This window comes from Bos javanicus, chromosome 27 (assembly GCF_032452875.1).
Source record: "Bos javanicus breed banteng chromosome 27, ARS-OSU_banteng_1.0, whole genome shotgun sequence".
Classification (NCBI taxonomy): Eukaryota; Metazoa; Chordata; class Mammalia; order Artiodactyla; family Bovidae; genus Bos; species Bos javanicus.
The window spans coordinates 14,354,210-14,381,033 of NC_083894.1; the positions used below are offsets into that span (position 1 = coordinate 14,354,210).

Consider the following 26,824-nt stretch of genomic DNA (forward strand, 5'->3'; position numbering starts at 1 on the left):
GTTGTTCTTGAGCAAATAAGGTGAGAGTTTCCCAGAACAGGTGGGAACACACAAGTAAGGGTGGAACATAAGCATTGTCTCTGATCTCAGGGCTCCATGGAAGGAAGTTTGGGCTGGGACCCCTGGAGAAGGACTCGAGTCCTCCACCCCCACTCAGTTGCTTTCCCTTTTTATACAGCAAGCATTTGCGTGGCCTTCCAACGGGGACACAATGCCTGCCTGAGCATCAGGCAGTCCGAAGTTAGGTGGCAGCTGTTCAGGGAGCGAGTCTGCAGTGCCTGCTGCCAGCACCTGTTGACCTGGGGGGAAGTTGCCTTTGGACACAGCCCCTCCTGCTGGGGGTGGGGAAGTTCTGGACCCATTCAGATTGTTGCCAGGCAACCTAAGGCTTCAGGGTCAGACAGTCCTGTTTGTCTTTCCACAAGTATATAGACAGTTTGTAAAGAAAACCTATCTTAAGTAAAGCTTAGATTGTTGAGGGAACATTGCATGCGTGTGCCCAGTCATGTCTGACTCTTTTGCAACCCCATGGACTGTAGCCTGCCAGGCTCCTCTCTCCATGGGATTCTCCAGGCAAGAATGCTGGAGTGGGTTGCCATGTCCTCCTCCAGGGGATCTTCCCGATCCTGGGAGCCTGTGTCTCCTGCATCTCCTGCATTGCAGACAGATTCTTTACCGCTGAGCCACTGGAGATGCCCCGAGGGAACAATAAATAGGACTTTTTTTTTTTTTTTTTGCCTCTCTTCCTTCCATGATTGCTCCCAAAGGTTACAGATTTGAAGCAACTTTTAGATGGTCTGCACACATAGTCCCTGTGGGAGAGACCACAGGAATAAGCACCCCTGGAGCCAATGCTGTGATGACTTTGTCATGAATGAGGAGTAGCCTCAGGGGAGCGTGGTGATTTATAAGCTACTCTTTACAGGATGCAGAAGTACAGCTACTCAAGTGATTTAAGTTGAATAACTCCACAAAATTCTTCTTTATCTTTTCTTTTTTGCTGTACGGTGTGGCATGCAGGATCTTAGTTCCCCAACCAGGTATTCAACCTGTACCTTCTACTGAGTCTAAACCACTACTGCTAGGGAAGTCCCCACAAAATTCTTTAACCATTTAATCATTTAGGGCTGCAGTTTCAGCATTTCACCTTGATCATATCTAAATCCGTCCTCTACCACTGCCATAGGAAATCTTCCCTCTAGACCTGTGTATCCAACATGGTAGCCATGAGTCACATACTGTTGGTTATATTTATTACAGTTATAATGCACTAATATTTAAGAGTTTAGTTTCTCAGTCCCACGAACCGCATTTCAAGTGTTCAAGGGTCACATGCAGAAAGTTCTGTTGGAGAGTGCTGTTGACCTTTGCCAGGAAATAAAATCTTGAAATGTCCAAATCCTATCAAAAGCCTGTTTAGGAGAAGCAATATTTACAGAAGATTGATGGAAGAGGGCCCATTCTTCTGGTTTCACTCTAGCCTCAAATCAAACAAGATCATCAACAGCATTTTTGGATCCCAGCGTTTAAGCTCTCACCAAAACTGCTTTCAGTGAGAACCATTTTGGGATTTTGTCCAAGAACTCATTAACCTATAACCTTGCGTACTGCCGTGCCAGAAAGTGTAGAGCCACTCAAGTATGCTGGGGGCCTGTCAAATGGATACAAGTGCCTGTTTAATGGAGCATTTGCTGGTCAATCAATCTGGGAGAAATTGAGCAGCAAAATAGACAAGGAAAAAATGGATTGAAGAATAAGCCCAGCATGGAAATGAGTCTACACTGATGTGTGGAGGAGGACGCTGTACTGTAAAATGCCAACAGTAAATGCGGAAGGCATGATGGACTGAGAACATCATGGCTGAACACTCTCCATGGTCATTGCAGTTTCAAAAAGAATTGGCAACAGAAACTAGTGGGAGAAAGTTGGAACAAAACATTCGCTTATGATCAAAGTATCTCATTACAAATTATTTCTTAATTATGAAGGTAAGAAATAGTGACTTCAGGGACTTCCCCGGTGGTCCAGTGGTTAGGACTCCAGGCTTCCACTGCAGGACATGTGGATTCAACCTCTGGCGGGGGAACTAAGATCTCACATGCCACGCAGTGCAGCCAGAAAAAGAAAAGAAGTAGTGACTTCACAGTGGAGAATCCTGGCAGATACTATCTCACACAAGTGTTCAGAGTTGACATCATCAGGATGGGAAGAGCAGGGATTCTGTACCTCCTGAAGGGTCACACTGAGAACACGATACTACTGAGATTCTCAAGCCAAAATTTGCCCTGGATATGATTGTGAAGAAACACTGGACAAACCAAAATCCCGCGACACTTTACAAATATCTGGCCCGTACTGTTCAGAAATGTCAAGGTCTTGCAAGATAAAGAAAGACTAGAAGTGTTCCAGATGAGAGAGCAAGCAGACAAGGTAACAGAGTACAAGTCTGATCCTAGATTGGGTCCTGGGACAGAAAATTTTGTTCTTTGTTATAAAGGACATTCCAGGAAAATGATGAAATCCAAAATGATCTCTATATTAGGGGATAGTGGTGTATCAATGTTAATTTCTTGATTTTGATCACAGCACTGTGGTTATGTAACACAACATCCTTGTCCTTGAAAATATACGCCGAAGTATTTAGGAATAAAGGCTCATATATGTATATGTGTATGTATATATGTATAGAGAAATAGAGAGATGGGGGGTGGGGAGGGAGGAAAGAGCAGGGAGAGAGAAAGAATGATAACACAAGGCAACATTTGGAGAGTTCGGGTGAAAGTATGATGGACATTGTACTGTTTTTGCCATTTTTCTCTAGTTCTAATTAATTTTGAAATTAATTCAAAATGGAAATAAAAAAATAATCTTATGAAGCCCATGACTATATACATTGGGGGAAGTTTAAACTTCTCTGCTTTCCTGCTGTGAAACTTAATATGAGAAAGTTCTTAGAGAGTTAAAAGCTAGAAAAGCTTTGATTTCCCCCAAACATTGTATCATTTCTCTTTTTGCCCGTTAAAAGACTAAATTTCTGGCTAACTACAGCAAACATATAGGACCTGATAGGAAATGCTCTGTGTTCTATTTATCCCCGTTGGTTCTGTGCTTTTTATCTTTTCCTCATCCTGAAGTCTTTTTGGTTGTCTGTGTGTTTATAAGTCATCTGTCACACATCCTCCGTGGTCTGAGCCAGCAGATACATAACAACTTCAGTTTCAGCATGACTAGATTCTAGACCCTGTTATCTGTACTGTCCATCCTGTCTTACTTAATGTGCACACGATCCCACCAGATGCTTGCTCCTACTTCTCTCCCCATTTTGCAGATGGGTAGACTGAAGCCCAGAGGTGTTAAGGAGAGCACAGGATGATGAGTTTAGGAAGCAGAGGAATCAAAGGTTAAACCTAGGCAGTCGATCCCCGTGACTGCAGCTGTTAACAAAGAGGAACCTTAATGTTTTGCCAAAGGTGAGAATCAGAGGGCAGGAGGTCATTTCACTTATGCACAAAGGTCTTCTCTGCACGGTTTGTTCTCAGGCAAGCGTTAAACCATCTTGGAAATAAATATAAAATTAGCATGTGGAAATACAGCATAAGAAAGAGGGAACCACCTGAAGAGTTCAGTTACATTCATGGATGATACTCTGATGTATGATATTGGAGAAGAACTGGGTCACATTAGAAAAAAAGTGGGAAGGGACTCACAAATATGGCAAAGATTTTAAAGTGGTAGCATGAGTCATGATTTTTTCCCCCCTCATAGTTGTTTAGGGAAAAAAGATACAAACGGCAAAGTTAAAACTATCTGTAAGGTGAGGGAGTGAGTAGAAAAATGCAGCTTTGGGGTCAACTGTTAGAACTTACTAATGATATTCAAAACAGCCGATGTTCATTAGCAGGTCAGCTCCGGACATCTCACCCAGCACCCATGATGGCACATCAGAGTCCCAGGGGCCCAAAGAGGAGGCTTCTTTTGGTGTAAAGATGGGTAATTCAAGGGCTAGGAAAAACACCTAGTTCTCTCTTCCTGGAATAAACTCACCTCCTTCACCTGGCCATTGCCAAACTAGAGAGAGACCTTCCTGTCAATCTATCTCAGCAGACCCTGATTTTTCCTCCATAAAATTTACTGTAAGTTGTAATTATAAGAAAAAGCATTTCTGTTTATTTTCAACATAAAACCTTGTGCAGACAGAAACAAAGCTATACTCAGAACCAAAGAAATGAACCCCAGAAACAGAGTCTGGCCACAGTCGTACATAGAGCAACCAGTTTGTGAATTTTCCAGTGTTATCACTGAAAGTCATGTGTCCTAGGAGACCCCAAAGTAACTTGGTTGTTGTGCTGTGCTCAGTCACGTCTGACTCTTTGGGACGCCGTGGACTGCGGCCTGCCAGACTCCTCTGTCCATGGGATTCTCCAGGCAAGAATACTGGAGTGCATTGCTAATACTGGAGCGCCCTGTTCCAGGGACTCTTCCCTACCCAGGGATAGAACATGCGTCTCCTGTGTCTTCTGCATTGCAGGCAGACTGTTTACATTGAGCCACCGGGGAAGCCCAAGTAACTTTACCATTCTGACGTTTATCTTTGCTGCAAGATCACTGCTGGTACATACAGGCAACTCTGTGACCCCTAAGAAGAGAGGATCCCTCCCTTTGGTAGACCAACCGGAAAAGCATTTTCCTTCTCCCACGCTTGTGGAAGGTGGTCTCAGGCTGGGCCAGGCAGCTTGGTGATCAGCAGGGGATTTTAACCCAACCTGAGGTCAGTGTAAGGCACAAACACACATGATGGCCTTGCTTTGTGGGAATCATAAACTTCATAGCCAAGGGCCCTAACCCATGGCTAGGTTTATTTGCCCTGTTTTAAATATGTTTTAATCAGCTACGTTTGAAATTCAGGAGGCCCAATCTAAAAATACAGATTTTGGACTTTTCTTGAAAGACCTGGTAATATTCCACTTTCCTTCTTCCATGGCAACAACAGGCTGGAGTCAAGTCGTGCTGCTAACTTCTTGCTCTGCAGACCTGCGTGCTCCCCATCACCCCAGCTGTCTCAGACTCAGAGACCCAGTAGAAAGTGTCCTTCCTTAATGCTTTGTATTGTTTTTCCTAAAGTCGACCAGCTTCATTCATATTGTGACTGCTCAGCTACTGTAGGCTTTTAAGCGTCCAGTCCTTGTTACAATCTGTCTCTCCTTTGATCATGGGGCTTCCCAGGTGGCTCAGATGGTAAAGCATCTGCCTGCTATGCGGGAGACCCGGTTTGATCCCTGGGTCAGGAAGATCCCCTGGAGAAGGAAATGGCAACCCACTCCAGTACTCTTCCCTGGAAAATTCCATGGATGGAGGAGCCTGGTGGGCTACAGTCCATGGGGTTGCAAAGAGTGAGACATGACTGAGTGACTTCACTTTCTTTTCTTTTCTCCTTTGATCACGAGGTGACATACCACAGCAAGTTCAAATCTTTCAGCCTCTTGGTTCTTGGTTGGAGGACAAAAAGCAAGAGCATCTCTCTGAGGCCTACTGTATTTCATGGTTTACTATCTGCTGTTAGTAGGGCCAGACTAGGGCTTCCCAGGTGGCTCAGTGGTAAAGATTCCGCATGTCAATGCAGGAGCTGCAGGGACGCAGGTTCGAGCCCTGGGTCGGGAAGATCCCTCCTCTGTGGAGGAGGAAATGGCAGGCCCACTCAGCATTCTTGCCTGGATAATCCCATGGACAGAGGAGCCTGGTGCGCTACATTCCTTAGGGTCGCAGAAGAGTCTGACACAACTGAAGTGACTGAGCAGGCGCGAACGTAGGGCCAGTCCAAACCTCACAATAGCATGGGGTTATCTTGAATGTTGCATTTCTGGGCTTCCTATTGTTTGCAGTCCCACATTGTTCACATCTTTAGGGTTATGGTGGCTTGAAGAAAGGATAATGGATTTGCATTGTGTGTAGATTTCAGGGAGAGTTAGGTTTCTAAGAGGACACTGTTCTTGAGCTATTTTTAGAGGAGGGTGAAGGAACCCAGGAGCTGGATGACTATTTCAGACTGAGAGGCTGGGACAAGGAGGGACAATCTGTGCTCAGGGTGAGGATGGAGAGCCACTGCCTGGCACTCCTGAGGACATTCTGGGCTGTGTCTTTCTCTTCTTCTCTACAGAAGCTGGACCTATTTGTGACACACACCTCCTACAAGCGATCAGCCAGAACGCTTTGCTGAAATAAAGGCCATCTGTTCTCATGGCTGAATGCCAACTTGTAGGGATCTCCCAGGGAATATGAAACAAGAAAATGAATTCATTCTAGAGAAGGCAGACCTGACTTTGATTCCCTATGGGCTTGGACACTCCTTGGTTTTCAGTAGATGTCCAGAAGCCAGCGAGGTCAGGCTCGCCAGTTTTCCAGAACTGCCAGGAGAGTACAAGCCTTCCAGAAGCCACTGTGTATGTGAAGGTATCTCGTTTTGAATCAAGGAAGAAGCTTGCTGGTCAGCATGGTGCATTGGGAGGAACCAAAATGCTGTCTATTTGTGATGCTTGAAAGACACAGGCCTGGGCAAGTGACAGGAGACCTGGAATGAAAGGATCCACTATAAAATGGGAATGAAAAGGGTTCCTATGCTGTGTGGAGATGGACAGGGCTGCGACTCATTGGGCATAAAGGTCAGTTATTAAGGAGAAGCTTTGATGTGCGGGTAAGTAGAGAAATGGGACCGCTGAGGTGGAAACGGATGGGAGGTCAAAGAAGGGATTTTCTTGTTTGAGAGGAGAGAGAACATGCTTGTTGGGAAAAGGGAAGGATCTAGTAGATAGCAACTGATGCTGCAGGGAGAAAGGGGTGATGGCAATGTCCTGGAGAGCGTGAGAGGCAACGGGATTTAGAACCTACGAGGGGAGGTGAGCCTTGGCTAGAATGAGGATCTTTTTACTCGGTGCAGCAGTGAACACAGGTGGACCTGAGTACAGCTGCAACCCGGGTCGCATGATGGTGGGAGATGCGTTACATTAAGCAAGTGGTTTTCCCCCAGACTGAGGAGTGGCATTTAATCAATGTGGAACTTAGGACACGGGCAGTCCAGGAGGGGGAAGGGAAGTGGGAAATTTTGCGGTTTCCTAGTAGCACTTGGTTCAGGGGTAAAGAATCTGCCTGCCAAGCAGGAGATGCAAGAGACATAGGTTCAATCTCTGGGTTGGGAAGATCCCTGGAGGAGGAAATGGCAACCTGCTCCAGTAAGCTTGCCTGGGAAATCCCATGGACAGAGGAGCCTGGCAGGCTCCAGTCCATGGGGTGGCAAAGAGTTGGACACGACTTGGTGACTAAACAACAATAAAGTAGCACGTGGGCACTGAGCGTCTAAAGCACAGAGGAGGGGCACAGGGAGGGGGAACCCCGGGGGGAAACACATTTCTCTCTCTGTGGTTTTACTGAGGCTGCCAGCACTAGGGCTGAGCTGATGAATAGTTCCAGAATCTTTGACATGAGTGCCCACAGACTGCCTCTTCCTGATCTAAACTGGAAATCCTCTCAGAAACCAACTTCTGCTCAGTTGATCAATGAAGATCAAGAAGGAATAATCCTCAGTGGGGAGAGAAGTTAAGACAAGTGCTGGGGAACCTACCTCGGCCCCATGGCCCAGGGAGGAGGGTCAGAGTCCGTGTCACCAGGGAGTGACTCAGATTCCAGCACGCCTCTGCAGCCAGGCCTGGGACCGGGGCCTCAGCGGAGACGCCGGACAGGCCTTGCCGACTGAACACTGCCACTCAGCAGTGCCTTCACTGATCGATGAAACCACACGTATGGGAAGAGACATTGTTGAAGGGTGAGATTTAGGGAAAGTGCAGCAAGAAATGCTAAAATGATCATTGGAATGCTTTGGAATGACTTTCTCCTTTTGCCAGCAGAATCGCTATGTGGGTGGCAAAACGGAGTATATTTTTGTTTTTTAATCACTGACTCAGCCCAGTAGTAAAGTAGGGATTCTGCCGTAAAGCTTGATGTGGTCAGAATGACTCAGAGGGACAGCTCAGGTGGTGAACAGAGGGACACTAATTTTGCAGCTTGTCAAAGACACAGGAAGCTTAAATAACATGCACGATTCTGCTCTAAATGCGAAAAAAAGTAAAAATGTCAAGCAAGGATCCATTTGTTGACAATACAAGTGGTAGAATGTGTTTCTCGCCATCTCTTAATGAACTGTAGGACTCTATTGGATAAACTGTATCAGAATAAAGCACCCTGGACATGCTCTGGTTGACTGGTTTGTTAGAATTCACTCCTATTGACTTTCTATATCTTTGGTCCCATCTAAGCACTGTTCTGGTTAAATACAGGATTATTTGATCAGATTCCATTGTAGTCCTCACAGGCACTCAAGGCAAGCAGCAATTAAGGATTTGGAAAAGTGGTTTTCAATTTTTTTAGAAAATAGAACTCACGGTACATTTTCTATCACAGCCCAGTGTGTAAATACTCACTGGTTCTAAAGCAAGCTGGAAACGTCCCACAGACCATTATCTACTCTTAGAATGTATATTGTATTCTGATCTATTCTACTCTGTTCATTAAAAAGAAAAGCTGTTGGAAGCCTACAAAATTGAATTTATACCCACTCATGCATTGGGTTGTGAACCAGTTAAAAGAAACACAGGTCTGGAAAATATATTAGTCAAACTAAATCAAACCAAACAAACACATAGATATCAAGATCAGAGTAGCAGTTACCGGAGGGGCAAGGGTCTTGGGTAGGGAGGGCAGAATGTGTCAAGGGTCTCTACTGCAAGCAAACTAAATTTCTGGTGGTGAGTAGGCTGTAGGGTACACAATTTGCATGATTTTCCTTAAGAACTTCAGTAAAAGCTTGGTTTTTTTTTTTTTTTTCTTTTAAAAAATCAAGTTGCAAGTTCACTGAGATTCAGTTCAGTCGCTCAGTCCTGTCTGACTCTTTGCCATCCCACGGACTGCAGTACCCCAGGCCTCCCTGTCCATCACCAACTTGCAGAGCTTTCTCAAACTCATGTCCATCGAGTCGGTGATGCCATCCAACCATCTCATCCTCTGTCATCCCCTTCTCCTCCCGCCTTTAATCTTTCCCAGCATCAGGATCTTTTCAAATGAGTCAGTTCTTCGCATCAGGTGGCCGAAGTATTGGAGTTTCAGCTTCAGCATCAGTCCTTTCAATGAATATTCAGGACTGATTTCCTTTAGAATGGACTGGTTTGATCTCTTTGCAGTCCAAGGGATTCTTAAGAGTTTTCTCCAACACCACAGTTCAAAAGCATCAATTCTTCAGCACTAAGTTTTCTTTATAGTCCAACTCTCACATCCATATATGACTACTGGAAAAACTATAATTTTGACTAGATGGACCTTTGTTGGCAAAGTATGCTTTTAATATGCTGTCTAGGTTTGTCTTAGCTTTTCTTCCAAGGAGCAAGTGTCTTTTAATTTTATGGCTGCAGTCATCACCTGCAATGATTTTGGAGCCCCCCAAAATAAAGTCTCTCACTACTTCCATTGTTTTCTCATCTATTTGCCTTGAAGTAATGGGACTGGATGCCATGATCTTAGTTTTTTGAATGTTGAGTTTTAAGCCAACTTTTCCACTTTCCTCTTTCACTTTCATCAAGAGGCTCTTTAGTTCTTCTTCACTTTCTGCTACAAGGGTGGTGTCATCTGCATATCTGAAGTTATTGATCTTTCTCCCGGCAATCTTGATTCCAGCTTGTGCTTCATCCAGCCCAGCATTTTGCATGGTATACTCTGCATATAAGTTAAATAAGCAGGGTGTCAATATACAGCTTTGACGTGTACTCCTTTCCCAGTTTGGAGCCAGTCCAATGTTCCATGTCCAGTTCTAACTATTGCTTCTTGACCTGCATACAGATTTCTCAGGAGGCAGGTAATGTGGTCTGATATTTCCATCTGTTGAAGAATTTAAGACAGTTTGTTGTGATCCACACTGTCAAAGGATTTACCATAGTCAATAAAGCAGAAGTAGATGTTTTTCTGGAATTCTCTTGATTTTTCTATGATCCAGTGGATGTTGGCAATTTGATCTCTGGTTCCTCTGCCTTTTCTAAATCCATCATGAACATCTGGAAGTTCACAGTTCCAGGCTACTGTTGAAGCCTGGCTTCATTTTGAGCATTACTTTGCTAGTGTGTGAGATGAGTACAATTGTGTGGTAATTTGAACATTTTTGGCATTGCCTTTCTTTGGGATAGGAATGAAAACTGACCTTTCCAGTCCTGTGGCCACTGCTGAGTTTTCCAGATTTGCTGGCATATTGAGTACAGCACTTTCACAGCATCATCTTTTAGGATTTGAAATAGCTCGACTGGAATTCCATCACCTCCACTAGGTTTGTTCACAGTAATGCTTCCTAAGGCCGACTTGGCTTCTCATTCTAGGATGTCTGGCTCTAGGTGAGTGATCACACCATCATCATCTGGGTCATGAAGATTTTTTTTGTACAGTTCTTCTGTGTATTCTTGCCCCCTCTTCTTAATATCTTCTGCTTCTGTCAGGTTCATACCATTTCCTTTATTTTGCCCATCTTGGCATGAAATGTTCCCTTAGTATCTCTAATTTTCTTGAACAGATCTCTAGTCTTTCCCATTCTGTTGTTTTCCTCTATTTCTTTGCATTGATCACCAAGGAAGGCTTTCTTATCTCTCCTTACTGTTCTTTGGAACTCTGCATTCAGATGGATATATCTTTCCTTTTCTTTTTTGCCTCTAGCTTCTCTTCTTTTCTCAGCTACTTGTGAGCCTCCTCAGACAACCATTTTGCCTTTTTGCATTTCTTTTTCTTGGGGATGTTCTTGATCACTGCCTCCTGTACAGTGTCATGAACCTCCATCCATAGTTCTTCAGGCACTCTATCAGATCTAATCCCTTAAATCTATTTGTCACTTCCACTGTATAATAATAAGGGATTGATTTAGGTCATACCCGAATGGTCTAGTGGTTTCCCTACTTTCTTCGATTTAAGTCTGAACTGGGCAATAAGGAGTTCATGATCTGAGCCACAGTCAGCTCCTGGTCTTGTTTCTTTTTCTTTCTTTTTTTTTTTTTTTTTGCTGATTGTATAGAGCTTCTCCATCTTTGGCTGCAAAGAACATAATCAATCTGATTTCGGTATTGACCATCTGGTGATGTCCATGTGTAGAGTCGTCTCTTGTGTTGTTGAAAGAGGGTGTTTTCTATGACCAGTGTATTCTCTTGGCAAAACTCTGTTAGCCTTTTCCCTGCTTCATTCTGTACTCCAAGGCCAAATTTGCCTGTTACTCTGGATATCTCTTGACTTCCTACTTTTGCATTCCAGTCCCCTATGATGAAAAGGACATCTTTTTTGGTGATAGTTCTAGAAGGTCTTGTAGGTCTTCATAGAGTCGTTCAACTTCAGCTTCTTCAGCATTAATGGTTGGGGTATATACTTGGATTACTGTGGTATTGAATGGTTTGCCTTGGAAATGAACAGAGATCATTCTGTTGTTTTAGAGATTGCACCCACGTACTGCATTTCGGATTCTTCTGTTGACAATGAGGCTACTCCATTTCTTCTAAGGGATTCTTGCCCACAGTAGTAGATATAATAGTCATCTGAATTAAATTCATCCATTCCAGTCGATTTTAATTCACTGATTCCTAAAGTGTTGATGTTCACTCTTGCCATCTCTTGTTTGACCACTTGCAATTTACCTTGATTCATGGACCTAGCATTCCAGGTTCCTATGCAATATTGGGATAATTGAGATTACCTTACATTTATAGGATAATTTAGGGAGAATTGGTATTTCAAAAAACCAAATTTATTTCAGTTGCTCAGGTCAAAAGCTTTGGAGTCCTTGTTGATACATGTCTATTCATTTCTCCTACATCTGTCATCTGATCTGTGAGCAAGGCCCGTGGCAGTTCTCTCAATGCACATTCAGAAGCTGATCATTGCTCACCCACCTCCACCCCCTCACCCTAGTTCAAGCCATTGATATCTCCATCCACATTTCTGCAGGTTTCCCTTCTGGCTCAGTTGGTAAAGAATCTGCCTGCAATGCAGGAGTTCTGGGTTCGATCTCCAATTTAGGAAGATCCTCTGGGGAAGGAAATGGGCAGCCACTCCAATGCTCTTGCCTGTAGAATTCCATGGACAGAGGAGCAGGAAAGGCTGTAGTCCAGGGAATTGCAAAGAGTCAGACACGATTGTGCGACTAGCTTCCACTTTCACTTTTCCACATTTCTGCAACAGCTTCCGCACTGGTCTCTCCCTGCCTGCCTTCCAGCTTCAGTTCATTCCCAACACTCAAGCCACAATAAACAGTTCAAACAAAAGTCATCCTGTTTCACTCCTCAGCTCAGAGCCCTCTATGTGATGGAGTATTAGTCACAAAAAAAAGGAAATCCCACCATTTGTGACAACACAGATAGAATTGAGGGCATTGTGCTAAATGAAATGTCAGATAGAGTAAGACAACTATGGTGTGGTGGGTATGTGGAATCTGAAAAACTCGAATGCATAGAAGCACACGGTAGGTTGGTGGCTGCTGGGGGCTGGAGGGTTGGGAAAATGGGGAGATGCTGGTCCAAGGGAACAAAGTTCCAGCTATAAGATGAATAAGTCATGTCCAGCATGGTGACTGTACTTAACAACGCTGATTTCATTCTTGAACGTTGGTGACAGAATAGATCTTAAAATGTTCTCACCACATGGAAAAATAATTATGTGAAGAGATGGAAGTGTTAAATACGTGTATGTAAGTGTATACGTGTTGAGTATATGTTAAGCGTGTAAGTGTATCAAATCACAATGTTATGTCAGTTACAGCTCAATAGAGCTGGGGGGAACCCCTCTTGAGGCTGTCCACCTTACTCCGAGTAAAAAACAGACTTGGAGGAAAAGATAGAAACTAGGGTAAATTTTAACAGATGGCATTTGTCAGCAATTAGTGGGAGTGAAGCTTCTCTTTTAGCAGATGGGTGAATGTTCTTGTAACCAAACTCTATGATTTCTTCGTTATCATGGAGACTTTGAATAAATAACAACCACCAATTTAAAACTGTATCTTTGAGCATCCCCTGGAAGGGAAGGAATATTTAGTGTATTCAGCACATATCGAATGAAATGGCCAACTTGCAAATCCTAGATTTAGTGATCCTCAGAGACACAGGACAGAAAGAGGAAAAGGATTCACTTAATTTCATTCACATTTGTGCTTTAAAAAAAAAAAAAATCATTCTATTGGGTAGAATTTGAAAAGGGCATGATTTTAAGAGTTCAAAACAGACAGGGAAAAGCATATAGGAATTAATCAAGAGTTTGCTGCCACTGAAACCTCAGAGGGACTCAGATTTTCCCCGGATACAAGGTCTGAGTCTTAAATATGTTCCTTCACCAATGAGGTAGGTAGTGACTCAGGACACTGACTGTGCTCTGTCAACACACACACTATCACTTTGCAGTCACAGCAGAATGAAGCGCTAGAGGACAGGATTCTTTCGGCTACACACGGCGTGGTAAGGCTGGTCCCTTGTAATTCCACACAGGAAAACCTTTCTCCTTATCTCCTGGGCTCTAAACGGTGTCATCAATTAAAGCTTTCGAGGTTAATTTCTAACCACTTAATCATGAAGCAAGACGTTTCTCATCTGTATCCTCTGCTCTCTCACTGGGACAGTTTATTCCTTACTTTATAACTTGCATTCTCTTTTATGAAAGAAGAAAGAACTGATCATACAGAACCATTTGTGGTTTCAAGTATCAAGAAGTGTCCCAACAGGCCCAATCTTTGTGGGAGCCACAGAAATAGATCCTTTATAGCGTCCAGAAGGACACAGAGAAACGTGCAAGGTCACTTCAAATTCCCCAGATGCCAGTAGTAACAGACAGAGGAACACGGGCTGGGCAGGGATGCTTCCTGTCTTTTTCATCACCACCATAGGTGGCTCAGACGGTAAGGAATCCGCCTGCAATATGGGAGACCTGAGTTCAATCCCTGGGTTGGGAAGATCTCCTGGAGAAGGGAATGGCTGCCCATGTCATTTTTCTGGTCTGGAGAATCTCACAGACTGTATAGTCTATGTGGTTGCAAAAAGTTGGACATGACTGAGGACTTTCACTTTCCTACTTTCATAAGCAGATTATAATTTGTCAAAGTATGTTTTTTTTTTTTTTTTAAATTGGCTGCACTGGGTCTTAGCTCTGGCACATGGGATCTAGTTCTCTGAGGCGTCTGCCTGCAGTGCGGGAGACCTGGGTTCGATCCCTGGATTGGGAAGATCCCCTGGAGAAGGAAATGGCAACCCACTCCAGTACTCTTGCCTGGAAAATTCTATGGACTGAGGAGCCTGGTAGGCTACAGTCCATGGGGTCACAGAGTCGGACGCGACTGAGCAACTTCACTTTCACTTTCTTTCCACCTTCCACAGTAGATTTGTGGCCCTTTCTATCAGCTGCCCAGAGGTTCTACCCACTCCTTACCATCCTGTGTTGAGGGTTTTTTTTTTTTGAGATGGCAGCTCAGTCAGTAAAGAATCTGCTTGCAGTGCAGGAGACCCAGGTCCAACCCCTGGGTTGGGAAGATTCCCTGGAGAAGAAAACGGCAACCCACTCCAGTATCCTTGCCTGGAGAATCCCATGGACAGAGGAGCCTGGCCGGCTATGGTCTATGGGGTTGCAAGAGTCAGACACGACTTAACGACTAAACCACCACCACCACAGCGGGGAGGAATTTAGGCTGAAACCCAAGAGTGAGATAACTTGCTATGAGTTGCAGAAGAGCACATGTATATATACCTACATTTACCGCTCCATCCAGAACCAACGTTCAAGACAAGAACTCTTCCCCAGGGGCCCCACGAGGGCCGGGGTCAGCCTCATGTGTGCTGTGCATGCGTGTGTCTCTACCCTGAGTTAATCCTGGACTTCATCTCCTGACTTCTGGGCCCCTGAGGCTGTGAGAACTAAAGGTTTCCAACTTGCATTTAAACTTTTTAGATGCTGGGCATTTCTTATCCTCTCATCAGCTCATTTAAAATATCTTTTTTTTTGGGGGGGGGGTCCAACATTTTGCACCATTTCTAGCTGGATGGTACATCTTGCGCTGTTAAGTCAGAGCAGTTATAAAACCAACAGTTCTCTCTCAAGTACGTGAAATAAAACATACAGAAACGTCACTGGGTAAAATTCAGGTTTTATTGCTTATTACATCATTCCATACAGTTTTACGTAAACAGACTTTGAGAAAATATAGTGGGAGTATTAACCAGATGACGGCGACCTTGGTGAGGATGTTCAAGTGCTTTACATAAGGCAGGAAGAGGCGCCACTGCCACCGTCAGCCCCGGAATTTGTACACTCCATATAAAAAGAGTAAAAATAGTTCATTGGCATTTAACTAGCATTATTCTTTGTAATCTATGAGCCACGACACACCTGAATGATTTCAGAATCTTCTGCATAAAACAAAGCATTTTTTCCTACTAGCAGATGTAGCAGTTTCAGCTTCTTCGAAAAACAAGCAAATTGGCACAACATAAACCACGCCCACAACATGAAGACAAAAGTTAGTGTGTTCCAGTGGTCCTGGATTTTGATGTCTCTGTCGGACTAATCCAAGCAACACAAATGTAATTCGGCATTTAAGAATGAGACTGAGTTTCTTCCTGTAGTTATGCTTACGTTAGAATTCAAGCGATTTCACTGACGCCTATGTGAACCTAGCAAAAACCACGGCTACAACAATCTGCTCTTTTGCTAAGGAAACGTCTTTAAAAGTTTACTATTCGTTAGAAACTTAGACCCAAGCTGCACAGGTATAACTTGAGGGACCAAGAGCCAACCTTTCCAGAAACCACGGCAGTAGTCTAAGTATTTTTGAAGCTGGGGAGCATATGCTATCTCACATACATGTCAGTAACTTCCTGGTAAAACTGCACTAATAGCTTCCTCTGTTAATGACTTAAAAAAAAAAAATTCCAGCAAGTACTACAGTTCAGCATTTGAAAGATTTCCAAGTCTATTTGTACATGGATGCCCGGGCTGAGACATACATTTGGGTACTGGAAAAGCAACAAGGCTTAAAATGCGGTTTTATGTGAAACCACTTAGAAGAACTCAGTTACCAAACAACTAAAAATACACAATGGATAAATAGGAATTTATTAAAACTGCTGTCTTTAACAATATAAAAATTAAATATTAAGGCATCTTTTACTCCCATCTAGGTATATGCAGCAAAGAGAAATGGTTTAAATAGGAACCAGCACTTCTATTCAAATATTTTCTAATGTATTTGGCAGATCTTTTAATTTTTTTCCTTTCTCTGATTCCACGTATCATTGAAAGCTCTCAGGATCAAACATCATTACCCAAGTCAAAAGTATTAACAGATATACATTTCTTAAAAAGCAGTTCACCCCTGAAAAATAAAAAGGACCTAGAAAGAATGTTACGTATAAAGTTCAAATACTAGTATTTAAATTTCTCTGAAGCAATTTACGCTTCAGTAATTAAGAGAAAGAAGGAACAAAGACTTAAAGACGAGAAGCCTGTTAATACGGATCATACTGTGAAAACACTGTTCACTCGCTGTTCTCCACTGGGATAAGAATTTGCAAAGGCTGGAAACCCCTTTAAAAAATATCACATCCACTGGAATAAGATCACATAAATTGACATCGATTATTTGTAACTCCTTGTATTTGTCCGTTTATAATTGGTTCCATAAAGTATACTAAACAGTAACATTTTCACCTTTTATTAAGGCAAGTTTGTGAAAATAATTTAATACAACCAGATTCCCTTCATGAACTTTCAGCTTTAAACATTTTTTTTTATGTAAGAAACATACAAAACAATTGTTTTATAAAAAGCCACCTCGATACCAGAAAAGAGTAATGAAAGATTTTGAACCCCATTTACTTATTAAAGGATGCTCTTTCTTCGTCTCAGATCCCAAGGGCTATTCATCGTCTTTAGAGCCAGTTTTGCTCAACTACAAAAAAAGATGAAAACAAATATTCAACAAGTTTAAGCTATCGTCTTATCTGAGTTCACTTTTTCCACTTAAAATCAAAAGTCAACCCACTCCAGTGTTCTTCTCTGGGGAATCCCAGGGATGGGGGAGCCTGGTGGGCTGCTGTCTATGGGGTCGCACAGAATCAGACACGACTGAAGTGACTTAGCAGCAGCAACATTTATAGTTAACAGAACAGGCAACAGCATTCAGGTAACTTGTACCACCTAAAGATTTCACCACGTGGAAATACTAACACTTTTAAAATTCAGGCTCAACTACTTTAAACATGATTCTTTGATAATATAACCTCAACAGAAAGAGGGAAAAAAATTCCTTAAAGCTTTCCAAGAAATAAATTGGAACCAAGAGTATACAAAAGGTGCCATTTATAAAAGGAATGATATTTTTGTGTTTTTTTAAAAAAACAATAAATTCTAAAATTTTTAAATTGTGGTTAAAAAAAAAACCGTATTAAGATTTATTATCTTAACCAGGCAATTCTTAAAATTTTGAAAATGGTACAACTCTTAAATTGCAGGGTCAGCCTTTTGCCCAAGAAGACGATAAGAAATAAAGATCAACCTCAAATCTCGTGGGTAGGGTTTTAGACCACTGCGGTAAAGTGAACATCACAATAAATCAAGTCACACAGATTTTCTGGCTTCCCAGTGAATGTAAGTTATATTTACACTATACTGTTGCATTATGTGTAAAAGAACAATGCACATACCTTTATCAAAAAATACTTCATTGCTAAAAAATACAAACCCTCGTCTGACAATGCAAGATTGCCACAAACCTTCAATTTGTACAAAACGGTATCTATGAAGCAGAATAAAGTGAACTGCAGGAAAATGAGGTCTGTCCATACTGAGTTTCTTTATTCCAAGTGCAGTTCATGGCTCCTCACTCTCAGATGACTGTGTACTTGGTTTTAGAACCACATCAATTGCTTCAAATAGTTTCTATAGAAAAGGCCCAAACAGCTGGCTTCAAAATAAACTTTAAGAAAACACTGCTTTTAAATCACCCGTATTTGTGGGTCCTCATTGATCCTAATTTTGGATCACAGGAATTATTTCACATAGCACAGTGACACTAACTGGCATAAAAACTCATTTCACAAAGTCCCAGATAGGGCATTAACTCGCTGTGTTAAGGATCTGTTGACGAGGAATCCAAGACAAACGCTGAGAGAAGTGGGCCGAAAAGCCCAAGTGGAAAGTAAACAATTCTGTACAACAGAAACAAAAAACCTTTCTTGAGGATGGTGGGCAACCGCATTCAGGGGTTTGTCCTAAAAAAAGTACTTCACCTCCACTGAGAAATCAAAACACTCCTTTTCGTGACTTGTTCCTTCAAATTCCGTATTATCTATAACTTAGAGTTATGTTTTACATAAACAGTCACCCTTTATTGTAGTTACAACTCACTTCTACAGATTTTTCACTATTTAAAAAACCAAAACCTAAAACTGAGGGGCTAGGGAAGAGAAAAATGTGAAGGATATTTCAAAAATACTTACATGCTGAATGTGAAAAAGGAAACACAGACATCAGGGTCCAATGCAAAGATTGATGGGGGAGAAAATGGAAGATGTGAATTTCATTACTTGACAGCAGTAACTGTAACAATCTTATGAAGAGGAGAACAAAATGTTACAAACCTTCACCACATCAACCCAGTTCCATCCCCGAGGAAGTTCTCCTTTGTGATCTAGGGGAGAAAAACGGTAACTTTATTGCTAAGAACAATCAGTAATACTTAAACTTAAATAAGATTTTTCTATACTATTCTATACCACAAATGGATTAAAAATTTAAATCATTTATTATTAAGGAGGAAAAACAGCCTATCGTCATTCTGCACTGAAAGCACTGTTCCCCTGGGAGTACTTGCAAGGCGTTTTAGATGTTACTGCCTTTCTTATTTATCCTCTTCCCATTCAAGACAAAACCTGACATCACGGAAAAAAGATGGAGGTGAGCTGGTAATGCCAGGAAGAGAAGCTAATTAATTTATTAGTCTGATGCCCTTGCGCAACTTCCCTGCTTTATATAAGGTCCCCGCTTAATGAAATAAGTTGTGTCACTATGCTGTTCTGTGAGTTATATAAATAGATCAATTACAGAAAAAATCTGTTATTTATTGTATTATGATCTGATGGTAGACCAGACTTCATTTCAAATGAAAGCTGTATTTCAAAAAAAAATGTCAACAATATACTTATCTGTCATAAAGGTAAACAAACAGGAAAATCCCAAACATGTCAGAGAGGGTACCGGTAGGACACATATTTGTTCACTATTCTCATATTCTACAGTATTCAGACTGATGTACACTTGGCCACTTCACCTTCTTCTTAAATGCTTCTCTCTTGTGGTAGTTCAGTTCGGTCACTCAGTAAAGTAGTAGTAAATATTTTCAATATGTATTTGTGACTTAAAACTGTCTCTGATCCAAATGGTTTAAGAATAAAGAGTGCAGAGAACCAATATTCTATATCTAAATAATACTTATTAGGCACCCATATCACATCAAAAAGCAGTCAAGTGTATCATAAAAGAAAAAAAAATAACACAAACCTGTTTTATCTGCCAGCTTACGTTTCTGGGCTTTTGAAAGTTGTTCCTTTTTATCTTTTTTCTTACTTGATGGAGCTGTATTAGGAGTTTCAGCTGAGATGATATTGCTTATGGATGTCTAGAAAAAAAGAAATAATTCTTAGACTCTTGCCTTAAAACTTACTGAATTAAACTAAATATGCCCACATCCTGAAATGAGCTGACAATTTTTAGGTTTGTGAAGTAAAAGACTCTTTAATTATTATGTTCATTAATCTGGTCAGGAAGCTCAGCACATGACTGGTTTTACTCCCCTAAAAGTTCACACTGAAGGACATAATATTGTTACACTGTTATCACCAGATCCTTGAGAAAGAAGATCTGATACCAGGATTATCCTAAAGCTCTGAAGTGCCGAGGTAATTTTACAACTCAGTTCATTTGCTATTATTTGAAAGCTTAAATATGTCTTTAGAAAAATCACTGTGTGCCTACTTAGAGCCCTCTGGTTCCCAGAGGAAATGAAGGAAAATTTTTAAATATTTGAGTTCATGGAGTCAGAGAGACAAAACTGAAAATGCTTACCAGGTGCCAAGCATTGCTGTAAAGGTTGTACATATATCACTCATTTGATTCTGAGTACAATCTTATGAAGTAACTACTATTATAACTCCCATTTTACAGATGACAAAACTGAGCACAGCAAGATTAAGAAAGCTGCCTAAAGTCACACAGCAAAGAGTGCATTCTCAGGGCCACAAGGTCTCGCTTCCAGTGCAGGAGTCACCGCCCTTCTCTGCTCCTCTAGCTGCCTCTCAGGGTCCAGCTGTAACTATCATTTTGAATGTAATACAAAATCTCCTCCCAAGCTGTCCTGGTGGCTCAGTGGTAAATAATCCACCTGCCAATGCAGGAGACACCGGTTTGATCCCTGATCTGGGAAGATCCCACAAGTTGAGCAGCAGCTAAATCCGTGTGCCATAACTACTGAGCCTTGCTCTAGAGCCCAGGAGCTGCAACTGCTGACGTGCAAACGCTGAGGAGCCCCTGCTCCACAAGAATAGAAGCCGCCACAATGAGAAGCCCATGCACCGCAATTAGGGAAAAGCCTATGCAGCAAGGAAGACCCAGCACAGCCAAATAAATAAATAAACTAAAAAAACCCCACCAAAAACAAAGTCTCCTTCCAATTAAAAAAATAAATAAATAAGTAGTAAAAATGAATCACTAGTAGCATAAAACCAAAACAAACAAAACGTGGCAAAGTCGAATCCCCTGCTCACAGCAGAATGAACGGGATGATGGTTCTCCATGAACTGCTCCTTATTGTCCTTGGCGTATTCAAACAACGTGTAGGTCATGGCCGTCCCGAGGTGGACTTCCACTGCTTCCTGTAACTTGGCTAATATGCTCTGTTTTACATCTGATGATCTGCAATGCACAAGAAATACACCGCTAAGAGAAAAGTAAAAAAGGGAGTTACCATGACTGAAATGACAACGTAACAGTACTTACATGGTGTTGTTAAAAAAGGCATTCATGGATATGATGGGAGGTGTCTGCGGATAGGTTTCTGTCCAGGAAATCTCTATGAGGAAGGCTTTGGGATCCCCATTTTCACCTATCTGAAGAAAAGGGGAATCTTAGGCTTGTAAAAAGTTCTACAAAAACAGAATATTAAATGATGATTGTTAAAATGATGACCTCAAAAGCTTGTGATCAGATCGGAAATGTCGTTATTTTTAAAAGTTCAAGGGGATGAGCTAAGTAAGACCCTGTTGAGGGTGAGGGCAGTGTAAACGTGTGTGACTTTTAACCCACTCTGAGCCTGTTTTAACAGCTTTGGTTGATGTCCACGGCCTGCCTCCAGTCTTTCCCAGCAGCAACTATATATCTTATACGTACAGTTTTTATACCATCAAAGCTTTCTGAGGACAAAGAGAAGATATCAACCATGGACAACAGGAATAGAATAGATAAAATCCACACACTTGAAATACCTCATCTTTCTCTTCAGTTTTCCAACTGCTAAATCATAATAGACATTAGGAACATGTAAATGGATAGGCATTAGTTAGCACAATCTCAAGAAACTAGAAAATGAAATGTAAAATTCAGAGAAATAAAGAAAGGGCAGAGAGAGAAGGAAGGAGGGCCTTAGCCTGGGCGACAACTCCTAAGTTTTTATCTTTTTATTTATTCTATTTTTGAGGTGTAATTGAAACAGATTATGTTAATTTCAGGTGCACGACATAATGGTTTGACATTTCAATACACTGCAAAATGATCACCACAATGAGTTTAGTTAACATCCACCAACACTCAGAGTTACAGGGGTTTTTTTTTTTTGGTTATGATGAGAACTTTTATGATCTACTCTCTTAGCAACTTTCAAATACACAATAGGGATTATCAACTGCAGTCATCATGCTGTACACAATATCCCCAGGACTTATAATTGGGAAGTTTATATCTTTCAACAGCCTATTTGACCTGAGTTGCTTAAAGATCTCTTTTTTTTCTTTTGCTTTCCCCAGCTTTTTATTTTGAAAACGTTTATAGAAAAGCTGGAATAAAACCATGAACACCACGCACACTTCACTGCATACAAATCCATCAGTGTCTACACGATAGGACACTCACATATCCTGCAACATCCTCAGTGAGTAACTGCTGGTGTTAGCGCAGACATCGGGGGAGGACGGGGGGCTCTCCCATTCACTAGGGTAGGGGGGCCATGAATGGGGAAGTCTGGGGAGGTGACTGGATGCAAAGAGAAGGGCCCAGTGCTTAACTTCACTGTTACCTTTGGCCACTAAGTCTCTGTTGTTCTATATGTGGGGTGATGTGAGGACTGTGGAGCTTGAAAGGGAACTGAGAAGCAGTGAGCAGAGAGGGGAGTTTCTGAAGGAAATAACTATAAAGGATTTATTTCCTGTGAGGTCAGTAACAATCATGCATAAGGATCAATTTATTTTAAATGGTGACAATGTCAGCAACCATAAACCTTTCTTAAGTCTTTTACGAAAAAACCTTCCCCTACCACCCGCCACTACTTAACAGTTTGGATAAATGGTCTATATTATTTGTTTATGAAATCAAATACTGGTGCTGTTCCATGCTGAAAAAGAATTATAAGCAACCTGTGTTCTAAAGAAAAATTGACATTTCATATATGTGAAAAATATTCACACATATTGATAATATAGAACTACAAAAATATCAACTTTTCTTGACTAAGCTGTAAAGCAGTAAGAAGAAAACTAGGCTTGGCCTAGAGACCTGGATTTTAATCCTAACATTTATCAATATCGCTGTGGAAACTTGGGAAGTCAGGGCTGAGATGCTATCTTTAAGATTAGAAGGTAAAAACCACAATTTCTCATGTTTCTTCCATTTCTAATACTTTATATTTCTCTTATACTAAACACATTTATCTTAGTTTGAAAAAGCTTCTGAATTAAGTTTTCAAAGTTTGAAAATAACTGATGTCATGGTGATGAGTTTTCATTTTCATTTAAATGTGTCAGCAAATCCAAAGACATAGTAAATGTAAGCCACTAAATTAAAAAAAAAAAACACAGCATTTTAAAAAACAACTTCACAACAAAGTAGCAAGTGCTCCTCTTTATGTCAGGTCTTACCCTGTATTGAAATGAAACTGGACTTAATTCCCGGAAACTTTCATCTCCTTCATAAATAGAGCGTAACGCCTCCAGTTCCATCTGAAAGAAATGAATTAAAAGGGTTTTGTTTAATCGTACAGGTGGATTAGAAATAGAACATAAACTTATAATATGTCCACGGTCACACAATTCTAGACGACTGAAGGAACTAATAAGAGTGAATGAATGGAGAAAAGCTAAAAGGAACCAGTCAGTGTGAGAAGAGGAGGTCTGAAAAACTGGGCAGGAAAATGATCTCCAAACATCTGAAAATCGGTCCTATGAAAGAAGACTCGAGTTTTATTGTTAAATGGAGATCTGGTTCTCACCGCAGGAATTTTGCTTCAGTATATCTGAGACAGAGAGCAGGCATCTGTTTTACTAACAATTGCCCAAATGGTTCTAGGTGGTGGTCCCTGGGCCAGACTGGAAGGAACATTACACTGTACGCTGCACGCTTCACAGTAAGAACTGTTCAAGCCTTAGCTTAGAAACTAACCTGGCAAGAGTATTTTAGAAGCATTTGGACGTCATGGCTTGTGGGTCTTCTTTAAAGGTAACTTTCAACCCCGAGATTCCATTACTTCTATCATACACTGATAAAAGTGCTAACTTTCAAGCAGTATATTCTAAATGAAGAGTGAGATTGGGATTATTTATCTAGGAGACTGGGATTCTAGACCCGATTTTACCACAAACTCACTGTGCAGCCCTGGGACTGTCACTTTATGTTTGTAGACCCTTCTTCTCATCTGTACACATTACACATTTAGAAGCTCCCTCTAGAGATGACCTGGAGCATCCCTTCCAACTCTCATGTCATATGATTCAATGTCAAGGTGGCATTTCATGAGAAAATACTTGAGTGTAAACCATACAACTACCCTAGTACATGGATGCTCAAAACAGACCTCGTATCTACTGGAAAACCATAAGGTGAATAAATGATTCCTTTCACCAAGCTATATGGCCAGAAGACACTAGGGTCATTACTTCCCTGCACCAGAAATTTAACTAACTCAATTAACTTTCTCTGCCGGTCAACAACAGATTCTAAGATGTAAACGAGATAGGATTCTAAGAAGCCTAACTCGGAACGCGGGCGCTAAACAACTCCGGGGTTTAAGGCCAACCAAGTGCACCGGCTTGCGGGCCAAGGACACTTGCCCTTATTGTCAAGAGCCCCGGAGGTGGGGGGCGGATCCCCGGCTTTGCAAAAATCCAAAACTGCGGGGCGGGTGGGGGTGGTGGTGGAGAAAAAGCAGAGGCAGGCCCCCACCCCGGCACGCGTACCGGGGCCTCTCCCCGCAGGACGCCGACAAACTTGGGGCTGCTCCAACCAGATTGCCGCCTTGGGGGCTAGGGGCACGCGCGGGCGGAGAGGGGCACCGCGCCTGCGCGGGGAAGGGGCGTCGTGCCCGGACTCACCTCCTGGTCCTCGTTGGCACCCATCGCCCCAGTCACGGGGCGCACAGCGTTTCGTGACAACGAAAAGGAAGCAAGGGCCGTGGCCCCGGGGCCGGGCCGCTCCCTCTCCGGCTCCCTGGGCTGCTGAGACACACACTTCGCGCGGCAGAAGAAGAGTCGCGCGCCCCCGATGCCCGGGCTGAGCAAACCCGTCGGGCCGCTGGCTGGGGACGGGAGGCCGCGACAGCCGGGACGCCGGGAGGCTTGGATGAGAGGCGGCGGGGCGGTGACCACAAAAGCCCCGCCCTCTCCTCCTTCTCGCTGCTCCTATTGGCTACTCCTTTCCCCGCCCCCCCAGCTCCTTCTCCTCTAGGACTCGGAGCCCCTTCCTTACGTTTCCGGGAGCGGCGTCCAGTTCCGGTGCTGCGATTGGTGCAGAGCGCTGTCAGGCAGGTCCGGAAAGTGCTTCCTGTGCCTGCGCAGGTGGGCCCTGGGAAGTTTCACTTGCTGGCCCCGGCGCAGGGGCGGCGGCTGAAGGGACGACGGACCCAGCCTCCCCGGCGGCGTTCTGTGACATCTCTGCCTGCTTACTCTCGTCCTCCGCCGGCTAGCGGTGAGCGGCCACAGCCGCAGCTGGCCTGGGACTTGCGACCTGAGTGAGTCCGAGTCGGAAGACCTCCGGGGCCGAGAGAAACCGCCGAGGAAGATTGCTAGCGCCTAAAGATGCTGGTTTTTTTTTGGGGGGGGGGGGTGAGGGTGGGGGAGCCTGTGATATCCTACGGCATCAGCGAGTGCATTCCTGTTTTAGCTGCTAAAGAAAAGACGCCCCAGCTTTAAAGGGGGTGGGTCGGGGAGGAGAGGAGGAAGGTAAGCTTCTGCCTTTAGGGCTGCAGAGTTTCTTCACTTGAGCTCCGGGGAGCAAGATTCTGGACCGCGGGGCGGGGGGGCCATGTCTTTCCTAAGTCGGGCTTTTTGCTTCACACCCTCAACATCAGCTTTTGTTTCACCGTCCCGGCCTCAAGCTGTCCTTCCTCTTTTGATCGTTTTTGTAGTTGGACATCGTTGAGTCCCATCCTTACCGGCCTTGTGTCCTGCGCATCCTGAACCTCCGTTAACTAAAAAATAGGGACTGCATTATTATTGTTATTACCTGCCACTTTTTTGCAGTCTGTCATTCTTTCTAAGGGAGCTCCCCTGGTGGCGCTACTGGTAAAGAACCCATCCGTCAGTGCAGAAGACATAAGGGTGGTGGGTTCGGTCTCTGAGTTGGGAAGATCCCCTCGAGGAGGAAATGGCAACCCACTCCAGTATTCTTGTCTGGAGAATCCCATAGACAGAGGAACCTAGGGGGCTACAGTCCATGGGGTCGCAAAGAGTCTGACACGACTGAAGAGATTTAGTACTCACGCATTCTTTCTGTGGAGAAGGAAATGGCAACCCACTCCAGTGTTCTTGCCTGGAGAATCCCAGGGACAGCGGAGCCTGGTGGGCTGCAGTCTATGGGGTCGCACAGAGTCCGACACGACTGAAGCGACTTAGCAGCAGCAGCAGCATTCTTTCTGAGAGTCTTCCTTATAATTATATGATCACGCCAGCTTCCAGACTACTTCCCTTGCACAACTTGCTCTCCCATCCAGAGTGTGTACTTCCTACTTCTACATCTCCTTTCAGGTCATAGTTTGGTTAGTTGCCTCATTGGTTTCTTCCAGGAGATCTGGGAATTTCTCCTATAGGCTGTCATCGAGATCCATAGAACCTCTGCAGTTGGCCTTTGCTGATATTCTTCCCATTTTTTTTGGCCACTGATTAGGCATAGCCATTTCAAATGCAAAAACTTCCTAAGGTAGTATGTGGCAAGACTTTCTGATATATTTTCATACGGTAATTTTTGGTACACAGTTACCATCATTTAGAGCTGCATAGTTTAGTATAATAGCCGGTCACCATAAATGGCATTTGAAATAGACTAGCCTGATTGAGATGTGCTCTGAGTGTACAATACACACCAGACTTTGAAAGACTTAGTATTAAAAAAGGTAAAAGGTTTCACTAGTAACTTTATAGTTATGTTGAATTGATAATATTTTGGACATTGGTTAAACAGCATATTAATAAAATTAATTTCATCCTTTTTTAATGTGACTACTACAAAATTTGAAATGATTATATATTAGTTTATG

General features: G+C 42.8%; 2 protein-coding genes across 4 annotated transcripts in view; one reads left to right on the plus strand and one right to left on the minus strand.

Annotated features, from left to right (window-relative positions):
- Window positions 1-15,165: 15,165 nt before the first annotated feature.
- Window positions 15,166-24,954, minus strand: RWDD4 (RWD domain containing 4). Its single transcript, XM_061404134.1, has 7 exons — window positions 24,666-24,954; window positions 23,217-23,297; window positions 21,088-21,197; window positions 20,856-21,003; window positions 19,594-19,711; window positions 18,675-18,724; window positions 15,166-16,984 (listed from the first exon to the last, which is right to left on the minus strand). Exons 1-7 carry the CDS (start codon window positions 24,687-24,689, stop codon window positions 16,952-16,954), a joined length of 564 nt encoding a protein of 187 aa, XP_061260118.1. The 5' UTR covers window positions 24,690-24,954; the 3' UTR covers window positions 15,166-16,951.
- A 95-nt stretch (window positions 24,955-25,049) lies between these two features.
- TRAPPC11 (trafficking protein particle complex subunit 11) overlaps window positions 25,050-26,824 on the plus strand; it is a 39,158-nt gene continuing 37,383 nt past the window's right edge. Inside the window, exon 1 of one of the 3 annotated variants that reach the window (XM_061404131.1) lies at window positions 25,050-25,300. The gene's annotated coding sequence lies outside the window, so the exon portion shown is untranslated. Of the gene's footprint in view, window positions 25,512-26,824 lie in introns of all 3 variants that reach the window. The other 2 variants (XM_061404132.1, XM_061404133.1) reach the window with 2 other exon arrangements.